Raw genomic sequence first — 22,041 nt, forward strand, 5'->3', positions numbered from 1 at the left:
ATGGAGAAACTGAAACTTAGAGAAATTATGAAGCTTGCCTAGGGTCATTAGGCTGTAGGGCCTAGAATCGAAAGAATGTAATCTGACTCCAGATTTACGCTCTTTTATTTTTAAATAGGTAAATGTACCACATATGTGGAAAAATGCATAAATAATAAAAAGAAATATGTAGTCTAATTATCATAAAGCCCACAACAGTGTAACCATTATCTACATCAAGAAACAGAAGATTTGTAGAATTCGAACCTATTGTTTCTTCCCAGTCTCAACTCTTCTCCATAAAGTTCCTTTTGTCTTAGAGACAGTCATTAACTTAACTATTTCCTTACTCTTCTGTACAGTTTTAACACCTAAGTATGCATTATTTATTCATATTTTTTAACTTTATAAAAATGGAGTGATACAGTATATATTCTTTTGTGAGTGGTTTCTTTTTAACATTATATATATATATTTTTTTTTTATTTAAATTTTTTTTTTTTTCCAACGTTTATTTATTTTTGGGACAGAGAGAGACAGAGCATGAACGGGGGAGGGGCAGAGAGAGAGGGAGACACAGAATCGGAAACAGGCTCCAGGCTCTGAGCCATCAGCCCAGAGCCTGACGCGGGGCTCGAACTCACGGACCGCGAGATTGTGACCTGGTTGAAGTCGGATGCCTAACCGACTGCGCCACCCAGGCGCCCCAACATTATATTTTTTAAGATTCGTATATATCATTGCATGTAGTTGGTTCATTTTTGTGTCATATTACATTCCATTATACAATGATACCACAATTTATCTATAATGTTACTGATAGAGGACATTGGACTGTTTATCATTTTTAGCTATACTAATAGTACTGCTATTAACATTCTTTGGCATGCATCCTGGTGCCCATGAGAATGCCTTTCTAAGAGTTTATACCTGGAAGTGACATGCTGGCTCATGTATGGGCCTGTGTTCAACTTTAGTAGATAAGGCCAAATGCTTTTTCCACACTGGTCTATTAATTTACTCTCCCTAGAGTGAAGTGAAAATTCCCATTCCTCCACTCCTAATCAGCAGTTGTCATTTTCAGTCTTTTTTATTTTTTATTTTTTTTATTTTAGAGAGGTAGGGAGAGAGTGTGAGCGGGGGAGAGAGGCAAAGGGAAAGAGAGAGAGAGAGATTGAGAGAGAATCTCAAGCAGCACCATGTTCAGTGTAGAGTCTGACTTGGGGCTTGATCCCATGACCCTCAGATCATGACTTGAACTGAAATCAAGAGTCAGATGCGCAACTGACTGAGCCACCCACCCATGTGTCCCTTCAGTCTTTTTCAATTTTAGCCATTCTTGTGGGTGGTGTAGTATTCTCTTACTGTGGTTTCAATTGCCCTGTTTTCATATGAAGTTGATATTTTTTCATGTTTACTGATTATTTGGATTTCTTAGTGATTTGCCTGTTCAAATCTTTTTCTTATGATTGTAGTTCTTTATATATTCCGGATATAAGACTTTTCTTGGTCATACGTGTTACAAATTTTTTTTTGGTTTTATTGAGATATAATTGACATTCATCTCTGTATAAGTTTAAGATGTACAGTATAATGTTGTAAATCTCTTATTAGACTCTGAGGATTGCTTTTTAACTCTTTAATGATGTCATTTGATGAAACTGAGTCTTAAATATTAATGTAGTCAAAGTGATCAGGTTTTCTATTATAGTTAGTATTTTTTGATTAGTTTAAAATAGCTGTCTCCTATTTTTTAAAAAAATTTTTAATGTTTATTTACTTTTTAGAGAGAGACAGAGCACGAGCAGGGGAGAGGCAGAGAGAGAGACACACACACAGAATCTGTGGCAGGTTCCAGGATCTGAGCTGTCAGCACAGAGCCTGACGTGGGGCTTGAACTCCACACTTGATCTTAGCCAAAAGGCTGAGAAGCAATGTGGGGCTCGAACTCACTGTGAGATCATGACCTGAGCCGAAGTTGGATGCTTAACCAACTGAACCACCCAGGCTCCCCCCCCCTTTTTTTAAACTAAACTCTGCCCCAATGTGGGGCTTAACCTCACAACCCCAAGATCAAGAGTTGCATGCTCTACTGACTGGGCCAGCCAGGCACCCCAGGTGTGTCCCCTACTCTTGAGGTCATGGATATACGCTCCTATTTTATATTCTAAACACTTTGTTGTTTTGCCATTCAAATGTATGTCTATTACCCACCTGGAATTGATTTTTTTTTTTTGAATTGATTTTTTTCAACATATACTTTTTTTTTAATTTGAGAGAGAGAGAGAAGAGAGCACAAGTGGGGGAGAAAGGCAGAGGGGGAGAGAGAGAGAGAGGGAGGGAGGAAGAATCCTAAGCTGGCTACATGCTCAGAGGGAAGCCTGATGCGGGGCTCAATCCCATGACCCTGGGATCATGACCTGAGCTGGAATCAAGAGTTGGACACTCAACCAACTGAGCCACCCAGGTGCCCGATTTTTTTAAGTTTATTTATTTTGAGAGAGAGAGAGAGAGAGCATGCAAGCAGGGGAGGGGCAGAGAGAGAGAGAATCCTAAGCAGGCTCTGCACTGTCAGTGTGGAGCCCGATGTGGAGCTCAGACTCACAAATTGTGAGATCATGACTTGAGCTGAAACCAAGAGTCAGACCCTTAACTGACTGAGCCACCCAGGTGCCCCAACTGGAATTGATTTTTGTATGTGATGTGAAGGGTATCATTTCACTGTTTTTCTTCCAAATGGGGATCTATTTGTCCTAGCACCAATTATTGAAACCATTTTTTAGGCATTGCTGTGCATCACCACCATGACAATATAAATTCCCATGTATGGGTGAGACTTTCCGGGCTCTTTATTCTGTTCCATTGGCGTATTTGTCTCTTCTTGATCCAATATCACACTGCCTTAATTACTATGGCTTTATGACAAAACTTGATATCTGATAATACAAGTCTTCCTCTTCTTCCTCTTTTACTTTCTTCTCTTCCTCATGAGTGCTTGCCTTTGATCTTTCATAAAATTTTTAACTGGCTAAAGTTTCACACACACACAAATACCTATTGGGAGTTGCATTGCATCCCTTGACGTTTTTCAGCATTGCAATTTCTATGAACATATTATCTCTTGTTTAGGTCTTCTTCAATGTTATTTTATTATTATTTTTTTTAAGTAGACTCCATGCCCAACATGGGGCTGGAACTCACAACGCTGAGCTCAAGAGTTGCATACTCTACCAACTGAGCCGAGTACCTCTTCTTCTATGTTTTTTAAAAATGTTTTCTTCATATAGATCTTGCACTTCTTTGATTTATTCCTAGGTGCTTGATATTTAATTTGAAACTATTACAAGTAGTATCTTTTTTTTTTTTTTTTTTTTTTGAGAAAAAGAGAGAAAGAGTGAGTGAGTGGGAGGTGGGGGAGAGGGAAAGAGAGACTCTTAAGCAGGCTCCACGCCCAGCACGGACGCTCTATGTGGGGCTGGAGCTCACCACCATGAGATCATGACCAGAGCCAAAATCAAGAGCCCCATGCTTAATCTACTACTGAGCCACCCAGGTGCTCTATTATTAGCAGTATCTTAAAAAAAAAAAAAATTAATTCTCTTTTTCCTTGGACTATAGAAATATTGATTTTTTTAAAATATGATTTTTAAATTAATCTGTTTAACTCATTAATTGTAACAATTTATCTGTGGATTCTTTTGGATTTGCCACATACATAATAATTACATCATCTGTAAATAATAACAATTTGTTTCTTTTTATTTAATGGTTAGTCTTTTCGTTTTTCTTGCCTTACACCACCAAGAACATTCAGGGGCAAAAACAGGCATTCTTGTCTGCAGCACCCTTTTAATCACTAGTAAGCCCCTTTGCCTCCAGCTCACAGCCTTGGAATCATTAGTCTCCTGGGGAGGGTCGGGCGTTAAGACGCCCACACTCTCGTTTCATCTCCTGCAGTGAGTTAAGGCAGAGCGTCTGCCTCTCGTAAGCTCATCTTCCAATCCTGGAGAAGAAGCCGGCCGCTTCCTCTGGTTGCCACGCAACGGCGTCGTCCTGCCCCAGGAGTAGGTGCAGTTGGGCTACAAGCACGTGCCGCCTCTTCCGCGTTCCGGGACTACATCCCCCATAATACAGCGCGCCGCAATCGGCTGGTCTCCGAAGTGGGGGAAGGGCCAGGACGGGCCGGGAGGCGGAGCGGAAGCGGACTGCGAGGGACGAGAAGAGTAGAATCTCCACAAGCTGGGAACCACCTTGTCCCTGATTCTCAATCTCGGCCTTTCTCCATCCCGACCTCGAGGCTGCTTCGTGAGCACGGGACGCAGCTGACGCCTGCTAATCGACTTTCGCTGCGCCGCCCCGGCTCGGGAGCCTGTTGGCGGCCGGCGACACTGACAAGAAGCCCACTGGCAAGGTAATGGGGAAGGGGCGAGAGAGAAGGTGGGGGGGTGTGTGGAGATGTCTCCGTTCGCCCGGCGCGCGCCTTTACGGTATTCCCCTCAGGCCCGGCGGCCGCTCCTCCTTCGCCTTGTCCCGTCCTTACCCCCCCCAGCCCCCCACCCCCCGCCCCACCCGGGCCGCTGCCCCAGGTGTCCGCAGAGACCAGGCTCGGGATCGGCCGGTAGCCCGCGGCTGTGGAGGCTCTTTGTCCCTGTCCCTCCGGGTCTGACAGCTGTGGCCCCGTCGGCCCCGGGCGCAGAACCGAGCGGGGCTCAGGCTGCTTGATCTGAGCGGGGCGGGCTCGGTCCCGTGGCCACTGGCGCGGGGGAGCGATGGACCTGGTGCAGGGATGGAGCGTCCGCGGGGCAGCCGCACTCACTTCTTTTTCTGCTTTTGACAGCTCAGCTGTGTTCTACTTTGAGGGAGAAAGTCAAATGCCCCTTTTTTACCCCCTCTTCAAACTCAGCAGCTGGGTGACTGGTAAGGATGAACTTAAACTGCCGTGTTGACTGTGACTTGTACTCGAAAGCGGTTCTAAGAGTGGCTCAGACAACCCGGATTTCCATCCTGATCGAGTCACTGCCTGGCTTTGTGACCTTGGTTAATTAAAGGTTTCTCGGCAGTCAAATGGAGATAACAAAACACACCTTTAAGTTGGAATAAAAAAATAATAATGCTTACAACGCCATTAATTCATATGACGAAAAAGTCCTTTGAATATGATACTTGCATTAGTTACACTGAAGTGGCCTCTGGATTTATGAGTTTTGTGCTTTTCTTTGTTTAATCATTTGTACCCTAGATTGTGTGTTCTTCACTTTATACTTTGTTCACCTTAAACCTAAGTAAGGTATTCTTTACAATACGCTGTCTTCTTCATTTCCACTGTTTTAAGATGGCTGAGAATGTTCTTAGGAAATTGATGACTCTGCTTTTCTGTGGATCAGCTCTGGAGATACAAGGACTTATTCACCATCCCCTCCCCGCGCACCCCCCCCCCCCCAGATGTGTCCTTTGGGAGACTCTTTAGAGGAGCTTAAGTGTTTGTCTCAGCAGGGTAAGCATCTAGGTGTTCTGCAGTCCTGACGTGGGGCTTCACCACCTTTACCCTACGTCAACTTTTTTCCACCTCTCTCTCTACACTTTCCCACTGGTTAGTAATTTTCCCCCTTAGGGAATTTTGTTTGCAAGTGGCAGTTTCCTTCGCAGAACATCTTCAATGAGTGCAGTAAAATTCATAAGGAGGGATTTGGAACGTTTCACATTAGTCCCTCTATAGATTTGGTTCTTGCACTGTTCTCTCCTGCTACTTACTAACATTGGCGATGAGTTTTTCTTTAAGGAAATGTTTATGGTCCTTAGTTGATTTTTTTTTCATCAAAAATGTCTATTTTGGGGCATCTGGGTGGCACAGTGGGTTAAGAGGCCAACTCTGGATTTCAGCTCAGGTCATGATCCTGTAGTTTGTGAGTTCGAGTGCAGAGCCTGCGCGGAATTCTGTCTTTCCCTCTCGCTTTCTGCCCCTTCCCTGTTTGCTCACTCTGATTCAAAAATAAATGAATAAACATTAAAAAAAGAAAAGAAAATGTTCTGTACTAGTTTGGGTTCAAACACTTTTGTGTGATATGTGAAGTAATATGCCTTGAGGAATGCTGTTTTTGAATGTACAGGTATAGCGAGAGAAAAGCTAGTAGGGCCTGATAAATTTTCTGTGTCATGTCTTTAGCGACTGATGCATTTTAAAAAATTCAAGAAGGAGAAGTCTAATGAATGTACTTCATAAGGATAAAGAGAGCTAGAGAGTAAGTAAAGGGAAAACTTAAACTGTGGGACAGGACATATGTATATACAGATTTCTGAGTCATTTAAAAATATGTGGCAAAAATACTCATTTTGAAAAAAAAAAGTGTTTATGTTGGTTTTAGTGCAGTGTAGGACGAGAGAGTAATGGACTAAGGAAATAGGAGACCTTATTTTTTGTCCTAGCTCTGGCACGATCTGTATAACCTTATATTCCTTTGTGTTCCTCGTTTTCCTCATGCCTAACATAGTGAATTGTTCTGATTCCAGACTTTAAATGAAAAAGATTTTTAGATGTTCTTTTTAGCATGGAACAAATTAGTATAAGCTCTTTTAGTCATATATTTGTGTCTTAGGGTCCACTCCCTGCCTTCCCCCCACCTCCCCGCCCCAGCTTGAGGAATACACACGTAGGAACTAGAAAGCTGCCACAAATAAGAATCTCTATTGACGAGTTCATTCTTTCATGAACTGCCCATGTGTTGTTTACATTTTTGACATGCTTAGTTCTCTTCCACTCTACTGTGTATCTTTTATTTTACTCATTGCCTGTTTACTTATTATGCCCATTTCTTTTTAACTCTAGTTTGTCAATTCTGATCCAACATCATTGTTTCTTTTTGTGAATTCTTTCCCTTTTTGCTTCTATTCCCAACATCCTTGTTTTCCTAGGGGTTCTTTTTTCCCCAAAGCCTCAAGCAAAGGTGCCCAGTGGTAGTCTAGTTAGCTGTGGAAGGGGATGTGGGCTCATGTGGCACAAAGCATGATTGGCTGAGGCTGTGGGCAGGTGACTGAAATATATGGCACTGCCTAATATATTTTAGATTAAACTTTTGCTGTGGCATAGTGATTGAGTAGTTTCCCTTTTGCCCTAACGTTTGCTCTTCTTAACCTTGAATTACTTTACCCATTTTCTTTTATCTTTGTACTCTTCAGAGCTATTGTCTTCTCTCTTTAATCCCAAATATGCCATCTAAAAACAATCTGGTATCTTGAGATATGTTTCTATATCTCACCTGGAATTTTAGTGTAGCTTCTCTCAAGGCAGTCCACATTTTATTTTATTTTATTTTATTATTTTTAAAAATAATTTATTTTGTTAAACTAATGTCTACACCCAATGTGGGGCTCAAACTCAAGATCCCAAGATCAAAAGTTGCATGCTCCTCTGAGCCAGCCAGGTGCCCCAAGGCAGTTCTCATTTTAAATTTTAGACCTAATTAGTAGTGGATGGCTGTGTCCTATGTTAATGCTTTTCCCTAGATATTAGCCTCTGGCAATATTATGTAGAAAAAATATTTTAAGAATGGGCCTTTCCCCCTAAAGTTATATTCTGAGGTCAAGTCTATGGAGGACTTATTTCTGAGTTTTTTTTTGGAGGGAATTGTCTGAACCTCTGAGTTCTGGTAAACACACCATGTCTTTTTGTAAAGAATATGTGCTTCTCTAACTGTAAATTCCTTAGGAAACTAATAGGCACTGATTCTTGTGGCACTGTTGCAGGATTTTTTACCTAAATATCCGGGGTTCATTGTCTCACCACTTTGAAGAAAGAAGAGGTGGACACAAAATGAGCAGCGGGCAAAAATTTATTAGAGTGTAAAATTAGAAAGTAAGAGTAGTAGGAAAGCTCTCTTACAGAGAGGGGGCATTTGAAGTGAATGCCCACCAACAATAGGCAAGGGTCCTTGTTTTATAAGGTTCTGGTCGCCGCCCCCCACCCTCTTCCCCCTTGATCCTCTCAAGCTCTACCCTTATTGGCTGAACAATTCTAGGTGCTGGGTTGTCCATTCCTGATTGCCTTGTTTCCATTGTATGAGGGGTGGTCTGTGGCCAAATCTTTCCTTGTGGGTCGTAGGTTTTATGGTCTACTTATTTTCAGCCAGGTCTTTTGTCAAATTCTTGAGAGAAACCTGAGGGGGAGTAGGTGGTGTCTGTTACATTCTTAAGAGAGATGTTAAGCGGGTTCGGGGGGGGGGGGGGTGGCTTGCTCTGGTCAGACACTCCCAGCATTGTTCCAAAATATGTGTTTTTCCCCACCCAGGGACTTCAGGTCCTATTTTTTCTCTCTCTGCCTATTTTATCCTCTCTTTTCCTCTCATAGCACCTTTAGCTGAGTGAGAGGTTCTCTGCTTGCTAGTCGCTACTATTGCTGTTGATGGTTACTTGAGCTCTAGTCATAAAGAGTGCAAAAAGCAAGAGCACTGAGTAAATGCAAAAACCGTATTTGAAGGGCAGATTTTTTTAGGTAGGATTACCATCCATTAATGGTTTTTAATGTTGCTATTGCAGTGTTTATATAAGAAATAGAAGCAAGTATTTAAGACAGGTAGTGTGAAATAAAGTGTTTTGAAAATTTTTGACTGCAACCCATAGCAAGAGATCTTTTTTATGTCAAGACTCCATAAATAAACTGTGTGTGCGTGCATGCGTGTGTCTGTGTATGAAAAAAAAATAGGTATATAACTGAAAGAAAACTGATGTAAAACAAAAATCTGCAGTGGATACAGTCTACTTTGATGGCTTCTATTTTATCTTTTTTTTTTTTTTTTTTTGAAGCGCCATTTGCAAACTGTTGAGTTTTGTTCCTTGCTTTTGAAAAACACGGGGGTCCTGGGTTGAGAGTTTGTCTAATTTCCCCCCATTTTTTTGCCATTGGGTAATCATCAGTCCTCTTTATGCTTCACTTTCCTTTTCCTTAAAATGAGAGTGTTATAGTTTCAATACTCATTGATCCTCTGTCTTTACCATAGCAATAATTTGGACTAATATATTTGTCTTTAGTTCCCTGGCTAGGGAGAAACCACTAAAAAATTGCTTAAATATCTACCTGTTTACATGTTTGTTATTTGGTAAATGGAATAATAGAACTTTTTTTTTTTTTTCAACGTTTATTTATTTTTGGGACAGAGAGAGAGACAGAGCATGAACGGGGGAGGGGCAAAGAGAGAGGGAGACCCAGAATCGGAAGCAGGCTCCAGGCTCTGGGCCATCATCAGCCCAGAGCCCGACGCGGGGCTCGAACTCACGGACCGCGAGATCGTGACCTGGCTGAAGTCGGACGCTTAACCGACTGCGCCACCCAGGCGCCCCGGAATAATAGAACTTTGAACAGATCTTTGGAGACTTACAGATCTCCAAATCTCCAAAGATCTTGTACATTGGAGTAGAGACATCAAGGCCTGTAATAAATGTGAGAACTAAGAAAAAAGTTTCCCTATGTTTTTCTTTTTCTACCTTTATGCCCTTTAACAAGGAATATTTTAGAGTTTGAAAATTTGTATTTAAAATGCTTAATAACAATTGTAACTTAATACACTGGTAGATTGCTACCTAGACTGTATTCCGTACCCCATCTTACCACATTGCCCCCTTCATATGTTAGAAAATGCCAATGGGGATATATTTTTTTGTGCAAAGATCGCCATATCAGATTATTACTATTACTGTATATTACCAAACACTGGAACTGCCATTCTTATAAGAAAGGAGAACACTGAACTTTCTTTGCTTGTGGGTTTCCTTCTGTTCACTTTGGACGATTTCTCCAAACCAAACCATTCCATGCTGGGGACTAGGATCCCTCCCATTCTCATTTGTTTGTACTGAGGAGGCTAAGATTAAGGAATTTACTGCCTGCTCCCAAGATTCTGGTCAGAAAAGAATTCTAAAGGTTTTCGTTGGAAGGAAATTGGAACCAGACTCTACTTCCTCTTCTTTCTCAGATGAGACCTCCTTAATGGGGCTTTCTTGACCTGATACTCCACATAGACTCCTCATATATCCTCACATCACCCTGTTTATTTTCTCCATAGCAGTTTGTGACAAGCTGAATTTAACTTGTTTCTGTGTTTGTTTATTGTCTCACTCCAACTAAAACGTAATCTCCAGAAGAAAAAGAATCCCGTCTTGTTTCACCTTTCACATCTCCAGTTTCTGGCACATAGTAGGTACTTCAATAAACGTTGTGAATAAATAAAGGAGCAAATGAATGAATAAACCAAGCAAGTTCTTTCATGCTTTATTTTATTAAAAACATTTTTTAAAATGTTTATTTATTTTTGAAGGAGAGACAGAGTGTGAGCGGGGGAGGGGCAGAGAGAGAGAGGGAGACACAGAATCCTAAGCAGACTCTAGGCTCTGAGATGTCAGTGCAGAGCCCAGCCCGACAGGGGCTCAAATTCACAAGCCGAGCCGTGAGATCATGACCTGAGCCGAAGTCAGATGCCTAGCTGATGAGCTACCCAGGTACCCCAGTTCTTTCATGCTTTAAATGAAACTTCATATAGCAAAAGTTGTGTTTGAGCCTACACCTTTATGCAGGCTTCCTCTTCCCCAAATTCTTTTTTCTGGAAAAATGTTTTTTCCTATCAGTGCTTGGCTGGTCATTGTGAAGGTGTCTCCATCCAGAAGACCTTATATTTATCTGTGCTTTACTTCATATATTTTTCCATTGTTGTTTGCTTATGTAAAAAAACCTAAGCTTTAAGACTTCTTAAATCCTTTTTTTTAATGTTTATGTATTTATTTTGAGAGAGAGCACACATGGCACTAGTTGGGGGAGGGACAGAGACAAAAGAGACTAACTGTTGCGGGGCTCCATCTCACAAACCATGAGATCATGACCTGAGCCAGAATCAAGAGTCAGAGGTTTAACCAACTGAGCCACCCAGGTGCCCCTCCTAAATTCCTCTTGTAGCAACTTTGTAATACTTTGAGTTATGGGAATGAGGTGTATTTGAAACTTTAATGTGCCTACTTGATAATTTAATGAGTAGTTATTTCAGATTTAAGTAAAATTTCAGAATTTTAGGATCATTGCCCTAAATGCCATGAGAACAGAGAACAGGCTTTCATTTAATGTTACAATTCATTCAGTATTTACAAACCTAGCCTTCCTAGTGGAGGTAAAGAAAGTAGTGTGGTATAGAGAAAACCTAAATAGTAAGTCAGGACCTGTGTTATAGACCAATACACTTTCTGCCACTAATTGTCTCATTTTAGGTAAGATACTTCACATCCCTGGGTTTTATTTCATGTGAAATATCAGGGGATTAGATTTCTTCTCAAGTCCTTCCAGCGCCCAAATGGATAATTGAAGATACTTCAATTTTATCTCAAAACTTCCATCTTTTCTGCCCCTTTACCCACCAAAAACACTGCAGGGAGGTCACATTGCTGCTTGGGAGAAGGTGGGGTTGGTCTCAGGGATGGGCTTAAAGTAAATTATAGAGTAGTTCTACTGATTGTTCCTTGGGCTCTGGGAGTTGTGGCAGCAGTGGAGGACCTGTTACTCTTGTCCTTAGGAACCTGGGATTGATGGGACAAGGCTCATGACTGGATGAGAAGATGTGATGTGTAAAATCAGCTGATATAAAGTAATATGCTGGGAGAGTTAGAAGAAGATCAGCTTAGGGCCACCTGGGTTGCTCAGTCAGTTAAGTGACTGACTTTTGATCTCAGTTCAGGTCTTAGGGTTCTGAGTTCAAGCCTTGCGTTGGGCTCCACACTGGCTGTGGAGCCTACTTAAAAAAAGAAAAAAGATCAGCATGGACTACAATAAGGTGATGAGGATTTGAAATCCTTCTGGCTAAGCATTTAAACAGATACTCTAGTCTCATTTTAGGCTATTTAGAAGATGAACTCTTGCCACCAACAGTATGCCATTATGCCATCTTTTAGGACTGGATAGTTCTTCAGGGACTAGTATCAATGAAGTATTTCATGTTGTCCACAAATTCTGAGTGGAAACTTGTTCAAGCCTGCAGCCTCTCTGATAGCTGCTAACTTACTGAGTGAGAGGATATAAGGAAGCATGTTTCATAAATAAAAATACATATAAATGTAAGGTATTATTATTATTGTATGAGAGTGAGAATAGTGGCTTGATTGGGGGAAATATTTTTTTGACTAATGGGAAATAAATTTGCTTTTGGGGACTGGATTATGGAGGGCCATGAGAGCTAATCAGAGGAGTTTTATTTGGGTTTAGTAAAATATCTCCTGTATTAACTCACACTCCTCAGATTATCAAGAATTAGTGGCATTGCTGCAGTAGTGCCTGACTCTAATAAATGTTAGTGTATATCGAGTAGTATGGGGTGCCATTTATCTTTATTAATATTAGGTAATTACTGCTGTCCCCATTACATAAATGAGGACATCAGGGTCTAGGGAGATAAAATAACTTGCTCAAGGTTTTAAAGATAGAATATGTAGTTTCATATGGCGTACCTTGAGGCTGGAGGTGGGGCAGGAGTGGGAGTGTTACTTTTTGAAGAGGCGACATTTGAGCTAAATACTGAAAGATGAAAAGGAACAAGCTGGCTGGGAGAGCATTCCAAGCAGGTGAAGAGTAGTTGTATATAGACCCTGAGGTTAGAAAGAATTTGGTTAGTCTTGCCTAGTGTGACTGTAGCACAGTGGGCAAGGTGGAAGTGGTGTGCGATTAGTACACAAGAGATAAGGGCAGAAGTCAGATTTTGCAGGGCCTTGTGGCCTGATGTAAAGAGTTTTAATTTTATTCTAAGTGCAGTGGGAAATTGTTGAAGGGGTTTTAAACGGGAATGATGTGATATGATTTTGTGTGTGTGTGTGCGTGTGTGTGTGGTAAAAAATATGTAACATGAAATGTACCGTTTTTAGGTGTACAGTTTGGGGGCATCGAATGCATTCACAGTGTTGTGCAACCATCACCATTATACATCTCCAGAACTTTTTCATCATCCCAAAGTAAAACTCTATACCTTAAACTTTATTTATTTAAAAAAGATTTTTTTAATGTTTATTTATTATTGAAAGACCAAGAAACAGAGCACGAGCATGGGAGGGGCAGAGAGAGGGAGAGACACAGAATCTGAAGCAGGCTCCAGGCTCCGAACTGACAGCACAGAGCCCGATGCGGGGCTCGAACTCACAAACCGCAAGATCATGATCCCAGCTGAAGTCTGACGCTAACCGACTGAACCACCCAGGCGCCCCTATACCTTAAACTTTAAACCATAACTCTCCATTCTCCTATCCACCCTCCTCCTTTCCCTCAGCCTCTGTTAACTACCATTCTACTTTCTGTCTCTATGTATCTAACTGTTCTAAGTACCTATCATAAGTGAAATCATGCAATGTTTGTCCTTTTGTGTCTGGTTTATTAACTTATTTTTTAATTTTTATTATTATTATTTTTTTTAAGTAGGCTCCATGCCCAATGCAGGGCTTGAACTCATGACCAAGAGTCGTATGCTCCACGCACTGAGCCAGCCAGATGCCCCTTCCTATGATGTCTTGAAGGTTCATCCATGTTGAAGCTTGTATCAGAATTTTATTCCCATTTAAATCTGAGTACTATTCCATTGTATGTATATACCACCTTTTGTTTATTTGTTCATTTTTGAATACTTGCGTTATTTCCACCTTTTGGCTATTGTTGAATAATGCTACAGTGAACATAGGTGCACCGGTATCTATGAGTCCCTGCTTTCAAATCTTTTGTGATTATCCCCAGAAGTGGTATTGCTGGCTTATATGGTAATTTTGTGTTTAATTTTTTTGAGAAACTGACACACTGTTTCCCACAGTGGCTGCACCATTTTTCATTCCCACTAGCAGTGCACAAGGGTTCCAATTTCTCCACAGCTACTAACGTTTGTGTGTGTGTGTGTGTGTGTGTGTGTGTGTGTGTGTTTTAGTAATAGTTATAGGGAAAGAAAACTTTTTACCCTACCTTCTTAGGTTCAGTATCCAGGGCTCTGCAAATTAAACTGACAAAAGACAGATTAACAGGAAGAAAAGGTTTATTTCATATGCAAATGAGAGCATCACAGAAATGAAATGAAAACTCTAAAGAAGTGGTTAGGCCTGAGAGAGCTTATGTATCATTTAGCCAAAGAACCGTAAATTGTGGAGATCTGACAAGACAAAGGAAAAGGAGTTTTAGCTTCTAGAAGTAGTAAATTGTGAGAAGGTAAATATATGGGGGAAACTAACTGAAGACAAGGGTTGTTTAAGATGTGTTTGTACAGATTCATCTCAGCCTCAACTCCCTGTCTCCCTTGGTAAGAATGTTCTCACATTTCTGGTGGGAAATCCATGTCTTGCTTTTAGGAAGAAAGGGGGAGTGAAGGGCATGGAACCCTTCCTGCATCTGCTGTTTCTTAGTCATCTTCACTTCAAAATAATCCTTAAACCAATGTGGCATATTTTGGGGTGGTATACTCTGATGCCTTTCATATAATCTTAATAATGTGTATGAAGTGGTATCTGATTGTGGTTTTAATTTGCATTTCCTTAGTGATTAGAGATTTGGGCATCTTTCCATGTGCTTATTGTTCATTTGCATATCTCCTTTGAGAACCATTCAAATTGTGACTATTCAAGTCATGACTTGTTTTTAAAAGAACATTTTGGCTGCTCTGAGGACAGTGGCCTGAAGTGGGGTTGGAGAGGAATCTGGGAACCCACTCGAGAAAGAGCTGCAGGAATCTAGTTGGAGAGGTGATATCTGGACCACACTCTGCTCCCTCTTCATATACAGTGCTCTACAGATATTTCGTTTTAAGTATGTCTCCTCTCCTTCATTCTTCTGCTTTTGGGCCTTTTGTAATTTCTGCAGTGGGGCAAGAACTTTCCCCTGGGACTACTAAAAATATTGAGTCTGTCTTAGGTCAAAATAATGATGAAGGTGATGATTTTTTTTTTTTTCCTTTAAAAACTATTTGGGCCAAATATGACATTTGACTTTTTAGTCATTGGTAGACAGTTAATATGGTGGCCTAGAATTTGGGACTCAAAGTTTTTAGAGTATATACTATTTTGGTTGAGAAAGGACTCTAATAAATGCTGTGCTAGATGGTAGCCATAGGTTCTTAGTGACAATGTAGGCCTTTTAGGTCTAGTAATTACCTCCATTGTGACTTAGGTGGCCTTCCAGGAGCTGGATCCTTATGTGAAACCTAGAAAAACATAGGGGATGTTCAGAATGCAAGTTTCTTAGTCACTTGCAGCTTTGAACATTGCCCAGACAGGAGATTTTAAACCCTTCCCTTTTTTCCCTTTTCCTGAAGATTGAGTCTAAGAATAATTTCTCTTTAGAACTACTAAAGTAAATTACCTTTAGTTGCGAAACAACTAAAGTCTTCTTGTCTGCTTTTTTCTTTCTATATGGCATCACAAAAAATATCTTTCAGGGAACAGAACAGTATATTCCTGTTGATCATAGGGACTAAAGTGGTACTGATAGAAGTTATTTTCTCTTCAGTCCACCTCTGCCTCGCCTAGTAAATATAGGACTTAGCTTGCCCTGGCAGAAGCGACTTGGGTTACAACAAAGATACCTGTTTTTTCTCCCCCTTACCCCTTCCTCTTTAGGATCATTATAGGTAGGTCCAAGTAAGCAGCCTCTGTTACACCTGATGAACCGACTTGCAACATTGAATTTAGTGGTCCTACAATGAGTGGTCCTAGAGAGCTACAATGAGTGTAGCTCTCATTGCTGCTTCATGAAGAAACTTGAGATTTGGAGAGTGGTTCCCAGACTTTGATGCACATTGGAATAATTTAGGGCTCTTTAAAAAACAAAAATGGATGTGTGGTTCCCACCTCCTAGACATTCTAATTTAATTGGTATGGGGTGTGACCTGGCATGGGGATATTTTTAAAACTCTCCAGGTGCTTTTAATGTATAGCATACTGAGGAGAGACCAAAGGCATAATTGTATCCTTTTGGGAATCTTAGTCACCTCTGCTGGGCTTGCTTGGAATTACTTATGGAAATGAACCCTTAGAATAGCTTTCAGGCCTTCTTGGCTAGTTTCAGAGAATCCTCTTGTGCCTTTGAACTACTCAGCCATTTGTCAGTTTGTTAGGTATAAGCTGGCTCCCAGCCATCTTTTTTACTTGGAGAAGGCTCCAGGGTGTCTTTTTTCCCTAGTAGCTCCCACACTCCTTGGTGTCCTTCTTTAGTTCCCTAGTGTCGAGTGGGATTAACAGTTCCTAACTTCTCACCTCTTTGCGGTTCTCAAAAACAAACCCTTTTTATGTTAAATGTTTAACTTCTTATCAAGATAGAGAAATGTGTAACAGGGGCGCTTCAGTGGCCGAGTCAGTTATGCATGTTATGCATCTGACTTTGGCTCAGGTCATGATCTCACGGTTCTTGGGTTTGAGCCCCATATCGGGTTCTGTGCTGACAGTGCAGAGCCTGCTAGGGATTCTCTCTCTCCCTCTCCCTCTGCCTCTCCTTCACTCTCATTCTCTCAAATAAATAAATAAACTTAAAGAAAGAAAAACACGTAACAAACACAAGCAAGTTATAAAGCATATGAAGAATTTAGTATAGTAGTCCCTATAAAGCTTCTTGACTTCCCTCTGAGATGGTGTGCTTTAATTTTGTTGTGGGCAGTAATGAGCCAGACACCTTCTAAGGAGAGTCAAGGCTATGAAGACCTTCCTAGTAGGCTTCTCTGAATTTAATAGTCAGATGGTATACAGTTAATATGGAGGAATAAGGGGCTCTTTATTTGTCTTTGGGCCTGCCACACTGAGAAACACTAGGTTTAGACTAGGTTTTCTTTTTCTTTGGGATTTATTACTTTGGGGGCATATTCTACTTAGCTAATGTTCTGTCTTGTCCACCATCAGTGTTTTCTCTCTGTGTCTGGTGTTGGTACTGCCACTCATCCTTTAGTCAAAGTTCGTGGTGGTGTGCAGCTTTCATTGTTCAGCTTGTACCTAACCGGAAGGACTTTATCTCTTAGAGATTAGACTCCGTGTGTTTGACTTTCAACCCCTCCTTCCTCTGCCAATCTCCTGTTCTCTGCCTAATGTTTTTACAGTCCTGTGATTTGTCATTTTACTGGAGTTCCGTAAAACTTAGGAGTTCTAATAGGGCTGAGTTTAAGGACCTCTTTTAAAGGAAAGGACAGACCCCGAATGGAGGTATACATTCTGAACTTGGAGCTCTTGCCAAAGTTCAGGCAAGGTGAGTTGCCTGTGTAAAAATCTTAGGTTAACCACCTCTCTAAGCTTTAATGTAATCATCTTTAATGGGAGAATAACAACTTTCTTTTGAGGTTATTGCAGATAATGAATGGAATAGCCCTTGTGAAGTATTTACTTTATAAGAACTCAGTAGTTGTTCATGGCTGCAGTTTCTGCTGTTACTATTTTATTGCCATTCCTGCAAAAGAGGGGCAGAGGTTCAGAGCCTGAGCTTTGAATCTTGTCTCTACCATCTTATCTGTATCCAGTTGTATGACCTTGGACAAATTATTTAACTTCTCTTTGCCTCAGTTTTTTTCACCTGCTAAGTGAAAACATTCTTAGTGTAGGAGTTGTGAAAATTTAGTTAAAGCAGAATCTGGTACAAAGTAAGTGATTGTAGCAAGGCTGTTGCTGTTATTTAACTGAAGTACCCTCTTTGCCTCTGGATTGGGTATCTTCCGTTTTGGCCTTAGAGATGTATAGTGACCTGAAACTTTCCAGGCTGTCATTTTAACCTTCATTTGCCAAAATACCTAGGAGTCTATGCTCTTAATTCTCCAGTGATGTCACTTTTCTGATTTTGTTACCATGCCATCTTTAGAACCCTATTGTGACTGCTTCGGAAGGACCTGCTTGGTCCTCTGCTGGTGGTAGGTCAGATAACGTGGCACACAGATCAGACTTAAAAAGACATCTGAACCAGTGAAGAAAAATCTCTAAGGAATAATATATTTAATAGACGTGTGAAGAATATTCTTTTAAAATTTTGCTGGGGAATCCAGAACTTCCACTTTCTAATCTCAAATGTAAAATTTCTGTAGAAAAAACATAGGGTTACATTTACTTGACTTTGCTAAGCAATGTTTAGTAATCCAGTATTGATATTAATAGTGATGTTTCAGTAAGATCTGAAGAGATTTATTTATTCTTTGTATGATAACTAAAGAAATAGGCAGAAATAGAAGAAAATTTGAAAAGGAGTCAATTTCTAATTTTTAATGCGGTTTTTACTTTCTTATAGTAATTAGTATGCCCAGTGAGTGGTGTAGTGATGCTTGTAGTGAGGTTTGGCAGGATGGGCACATTTCAACAAGAGTAGATGGGTGTTCGGCAAACTTTGGAGGCCCAGAATTTATTAGACGTATATCAGGGACTGGGTGGCAGGGTAGGAGGAAGAAACAGTGGAAGTTTTCTGAACTGGACAGGTTGATTGCCAGGGTAGAAGACCCCTCTTTACACATATCTGAACACACTCACATCTAGAGACAGAGTTTTGTATTTGGATTTTTTACATAAGATTAAAAGATATTCTTTATTTTTATTATTTAAAAAAAGTTTTGAAAGCATCTGTGCTGGAAAGCAAGATTTTAGGGCAGAGCCATAGTGCCTAAGATGTGTGTTGGCTCAGTAAACATCTGTCAAAAGTAATTAAATGCTCTGCAGAGTTTACCTTTACTGAATTCTAGTCTTACCCTCAAACTAGATTTTATTAGTTCACCTATGTGAGTAGACCCTATTTAAGTGGATTAAAGTAGGTATGTTTTATTTGCCCATACTGCTGAAAGTTAAAAAAGTTCTTAAGGATTATTTTCATTAAGCTGTGACTCCAGATGTATTTCTATGTAAAGAATTTTATTCCATTAGCTATAATTGAAGAGTTTTCTTTGCTGGACACTTTGGTGATTCATACACATTATTACTCTCCAGGTCTTTCTACATTCCATGATTGTCACCTTTTTTTTTTTTTTTTTTTTTAATTGAAGTACAAGGGCACTTGGGTGGCTCAGTCCTTTAAGTGTCCAACCCTTGATTTTGGGTCAGGGCACGTTCTCCTAGTTTGTGAGTTTGAGCCCCATGTAGAGCTCCACGCTGATGGTGTGGAGTCTGCTTGGGATTTTCTCTCTTGAAAAAAAAAAATTGAAGTATAGATAACCTTTCAATTTTTCTTTAAATTATAAAAGTATATTTGCAGCATTTAAAATTTAAAATTGCAGATTTGGAAACATAGATAAATTTTCGAACCTGTTTTAGCACTTGTCATTATGCCTGGCATTAATTTAGAAGTAGAAACTTAGAAATGGTAACTTATTTTTCATCTTAGGTCGGATGCTCAGGATGATCTCCTTGCCATTAGTAACATTTTCTAGTGACATTTCCAAATATTGTCATATTCTTGTGGGTTTCACCTTTCCTCATTTTCTTTTTCTTTTTTTTAATTCTTTTTTTTTTTTAAACGTCTATTCATCTTTGAGAGACAGAGAGAGACAGAGCATGAGTGGGGAAGGGGCAGAGAAAGTGGGACACAGAATCCAAAGCAGGCTCCAGGCTCTTAGCTGTCAGCACAGAGCCTGATGTGGGGCTGGAACTCACAAACTGCGAGATTATGACCTGAGCTGAAGTCAGACACTCAACCCACTGAGCCACCCAGGCGCCCCTCACCTTTCCACATTTTCTAACTTTCACTTTGGTATCTGCCTTTTTTTTTTTTTTTTTTTTTTTTTTTTTTTTAAGGAAGAGGAGGAGGAGGAGGAATAGCTTTTATACAGTTGGGTAATTTATATTTGAATAGGCTACTGTAAATCTTATTATATGTCCATAGTTTTAGTTACAAATGACAAGTCATTCAGAGAATTTTGTGACCATGGTGACATTTCAATTAATGGACATTTATTTCTATTTTTGAAGAGCAATGTAAATGAAACTGATAAAAGCCTTGAAAGCTTGCATAATGGTGGAGAAAGTTGTCAGAGAAATGATGTAGTTTCAAATCACGATGATTTATAGAATCTCCCTTTTTTTTTTAAGGGAGTATTTTCTTTTTCCTTTCTTTTTTTTTTTTTTTTTTAATTTTTTTTTTTCAACGTTTATTTATTTTTGGGACAGAGAGAGACAGAGCATGAACGGGGGGGGGGCAGAGAGAGAGGGGGAGAGGCAGAGAGAGAGGGAGACACAGAATCGGAAACAGGCTCCAGGCTCTGAGCCATCAGCCCAGAGCCTGACGCGGGGCTCGAACTCACGGACCGCAAGATCGTGACCTGGCTGAAGTCGGACGCTTAACCGACTGCGCCACCCAGGCGCCCCTCTTTTTCCTTTCTTAATGTTTATTTTTGAGAGAGAGGGAGTGAGAGAGCATGCGTACAAGTTGGGGGAGGGGCAGAGAGAGAGAGGGAGATGCAGAATCTGAAGCAGGCTGTCTGAGCTGTCAGCCTGATGCAGGGCTCCAACCCACAAACTGGGAGATCATGATCTGAGCCGAAGTTGGACATTTAAACCGACTGAGCTACCTAGGCGCCCCTTTTAGAATCTCTTAAATCTATCATCGTCTATTCTGTTGCTGGTATAGGTTAAGACTAATCAACTTTTCTCTTTTCAATTTTACAGAGTTAATTGAGAGTTGGAGGCAACCTTGCTGAAGATGAAGAATACACAGTATTAGAGGAGGAGATTTTTTTTTTCTTTCAAAAGTCTGGATTGTTTGGTGGCTTACATCCAGTTACCACTCTTCATTTGAGTCTGTTTTCTTCATCAGAAATGATTTTTACAATTTCAAGAAAAACTATGTCCCAGAAATTGAGTTTACTGTTGCTTGTATTCGGACTCATTTGGGGATTGATGTTACTGCACTATACTTTTCAACAACCAAGACATCAAAGCAGTGTCAAGTTACGTGAACAAATACTAGATTTAAGCAAAAGATATGTTAAAGCTCTAGCAGAGGAAAATAAGAACGCAGTGGATGTTGAGAATGGCGCTTCTATGGCAGGATATGGTAAGATAACCATGGACTATTCCTCGTTTTCTCCTCTTCAACTTCTTCCCATTTAAAGATAGTTATGGAAGGAAATCTAACTCATCACTTCATGCATAGGTCTTTACAGAGTAAATTTTTCTTGGCTTTTTACTATGAAAAATTTCAGATATACTGACAAATAGAAACTATGATAAATACTACATATCTGTTGCCTAGATTTAACAATTATTAACATTTTACCAATTTGTTTTGTCTAATTTTTGAAGACCAGTTAAATTATAGAAATTGTGACATTTCACTGCTAGATATTTCCATATGTATCTCTAAAAAAATCTTGTACATAATTGTAATACTATTATAACACTTAGTTCATATTTACATTTTCTTGATTGTGCCAGTATAGACCGTCAATTGTATAACATCTATTAACTCCTAAGAAGCAGCATTTGCCCGTATCTTCAATATGGTTTATTGCCATTCACCTGTTCACATCCTGGTTTCCTGCTGTGGTGTGTTTTTTTTTGTTTTGTTTTGTTTTTTTTCCTGCTGTGTTTTAAGTTTTGTATGCCTGCCGTAGTCTCACTTGCTTTTAAGACTTAAGAGAGAGAGAAGAGATAGAACACTTTGTATATGAGTGTGTGGGCATTTTCTCTATTTCAGTGGGTTTTTTTTTAGTTATACATGTATGTATTTAAAGAATCAAAATGTGTTATGAGTCTGGTAATAAAAAAGGGCAGTTTTTCCCACCCCCAACAGTACTCAAACTTCCCATTCCTTACAGCCAGCCATCTTAAATTATTTTTTCTGATTTATTTGGTGATTACCTCCATACCTCTAAATAACATGCTCTATGAGCTGCTTCTTGACTTTTCAATTATAGAAATTATCTGTTAACTTCCCACTGTGCAGAGTGAGGGTTCAGCTTTCTTTTTCAACCCAAATTGCATCCCACCCACCCCAGGCTGTTTTCACACACATGTGTTCTTATAGTCCTGCCATTTTCCCATCATAATTTTGGTTAGAACAATATTCAATGTTTGCATTATTATGACTGTGTTAGTGGTATTCATTACTGAGCCATGTAGTACATTATTACT

At 40.0% G+C, this 22,041-nt stretch overlaps 1 protein-coding gene across 1 annotated transcript in view; it reads left to right on the forward strand.

Moving 5' to 3' along the window:
* Positions 1 to 4,153: 4,153 nt before the first annotated feature.
* The window catches only part of CCDC126 (coiled-coil domain containing 126), a 41,030-nt gene continuing 23,142 nt past the window's right edge, over positions 4,154 to 22,041 (forward strand). The window contains exons 1-2 of the mRNA XM_030308106.1: positions 4,154 to 4,390; positions 20,575 to 20,962. Of these exons, the coding sequence (XP_030163966.1) occupies positions 20,725 to 20,962 (238 nt within the window). The 5' untranslated portion in view covers positions 4,154 to 4,390; positions 20,575 to 20,724. The remainder of the gene's footprint in view (positions 4,391 to 20,574; positions 20,963 to 22,041) is intronic.

The sequence above is a fragment of the Lynx canadensis genome, chromosome A2, assembly GCF_007474595.2.
Source record: "Lynx canadensis isolate LIC74 chromosome A2, mLynCan4.pri.v2, whole genome shotgun sequence".
Taxonomy (NCBI): Eukaryota; Metazoa; Chordata; class Mammalia; order Carnivora; family Felidae; genus Lynx; species Lynx canadensis.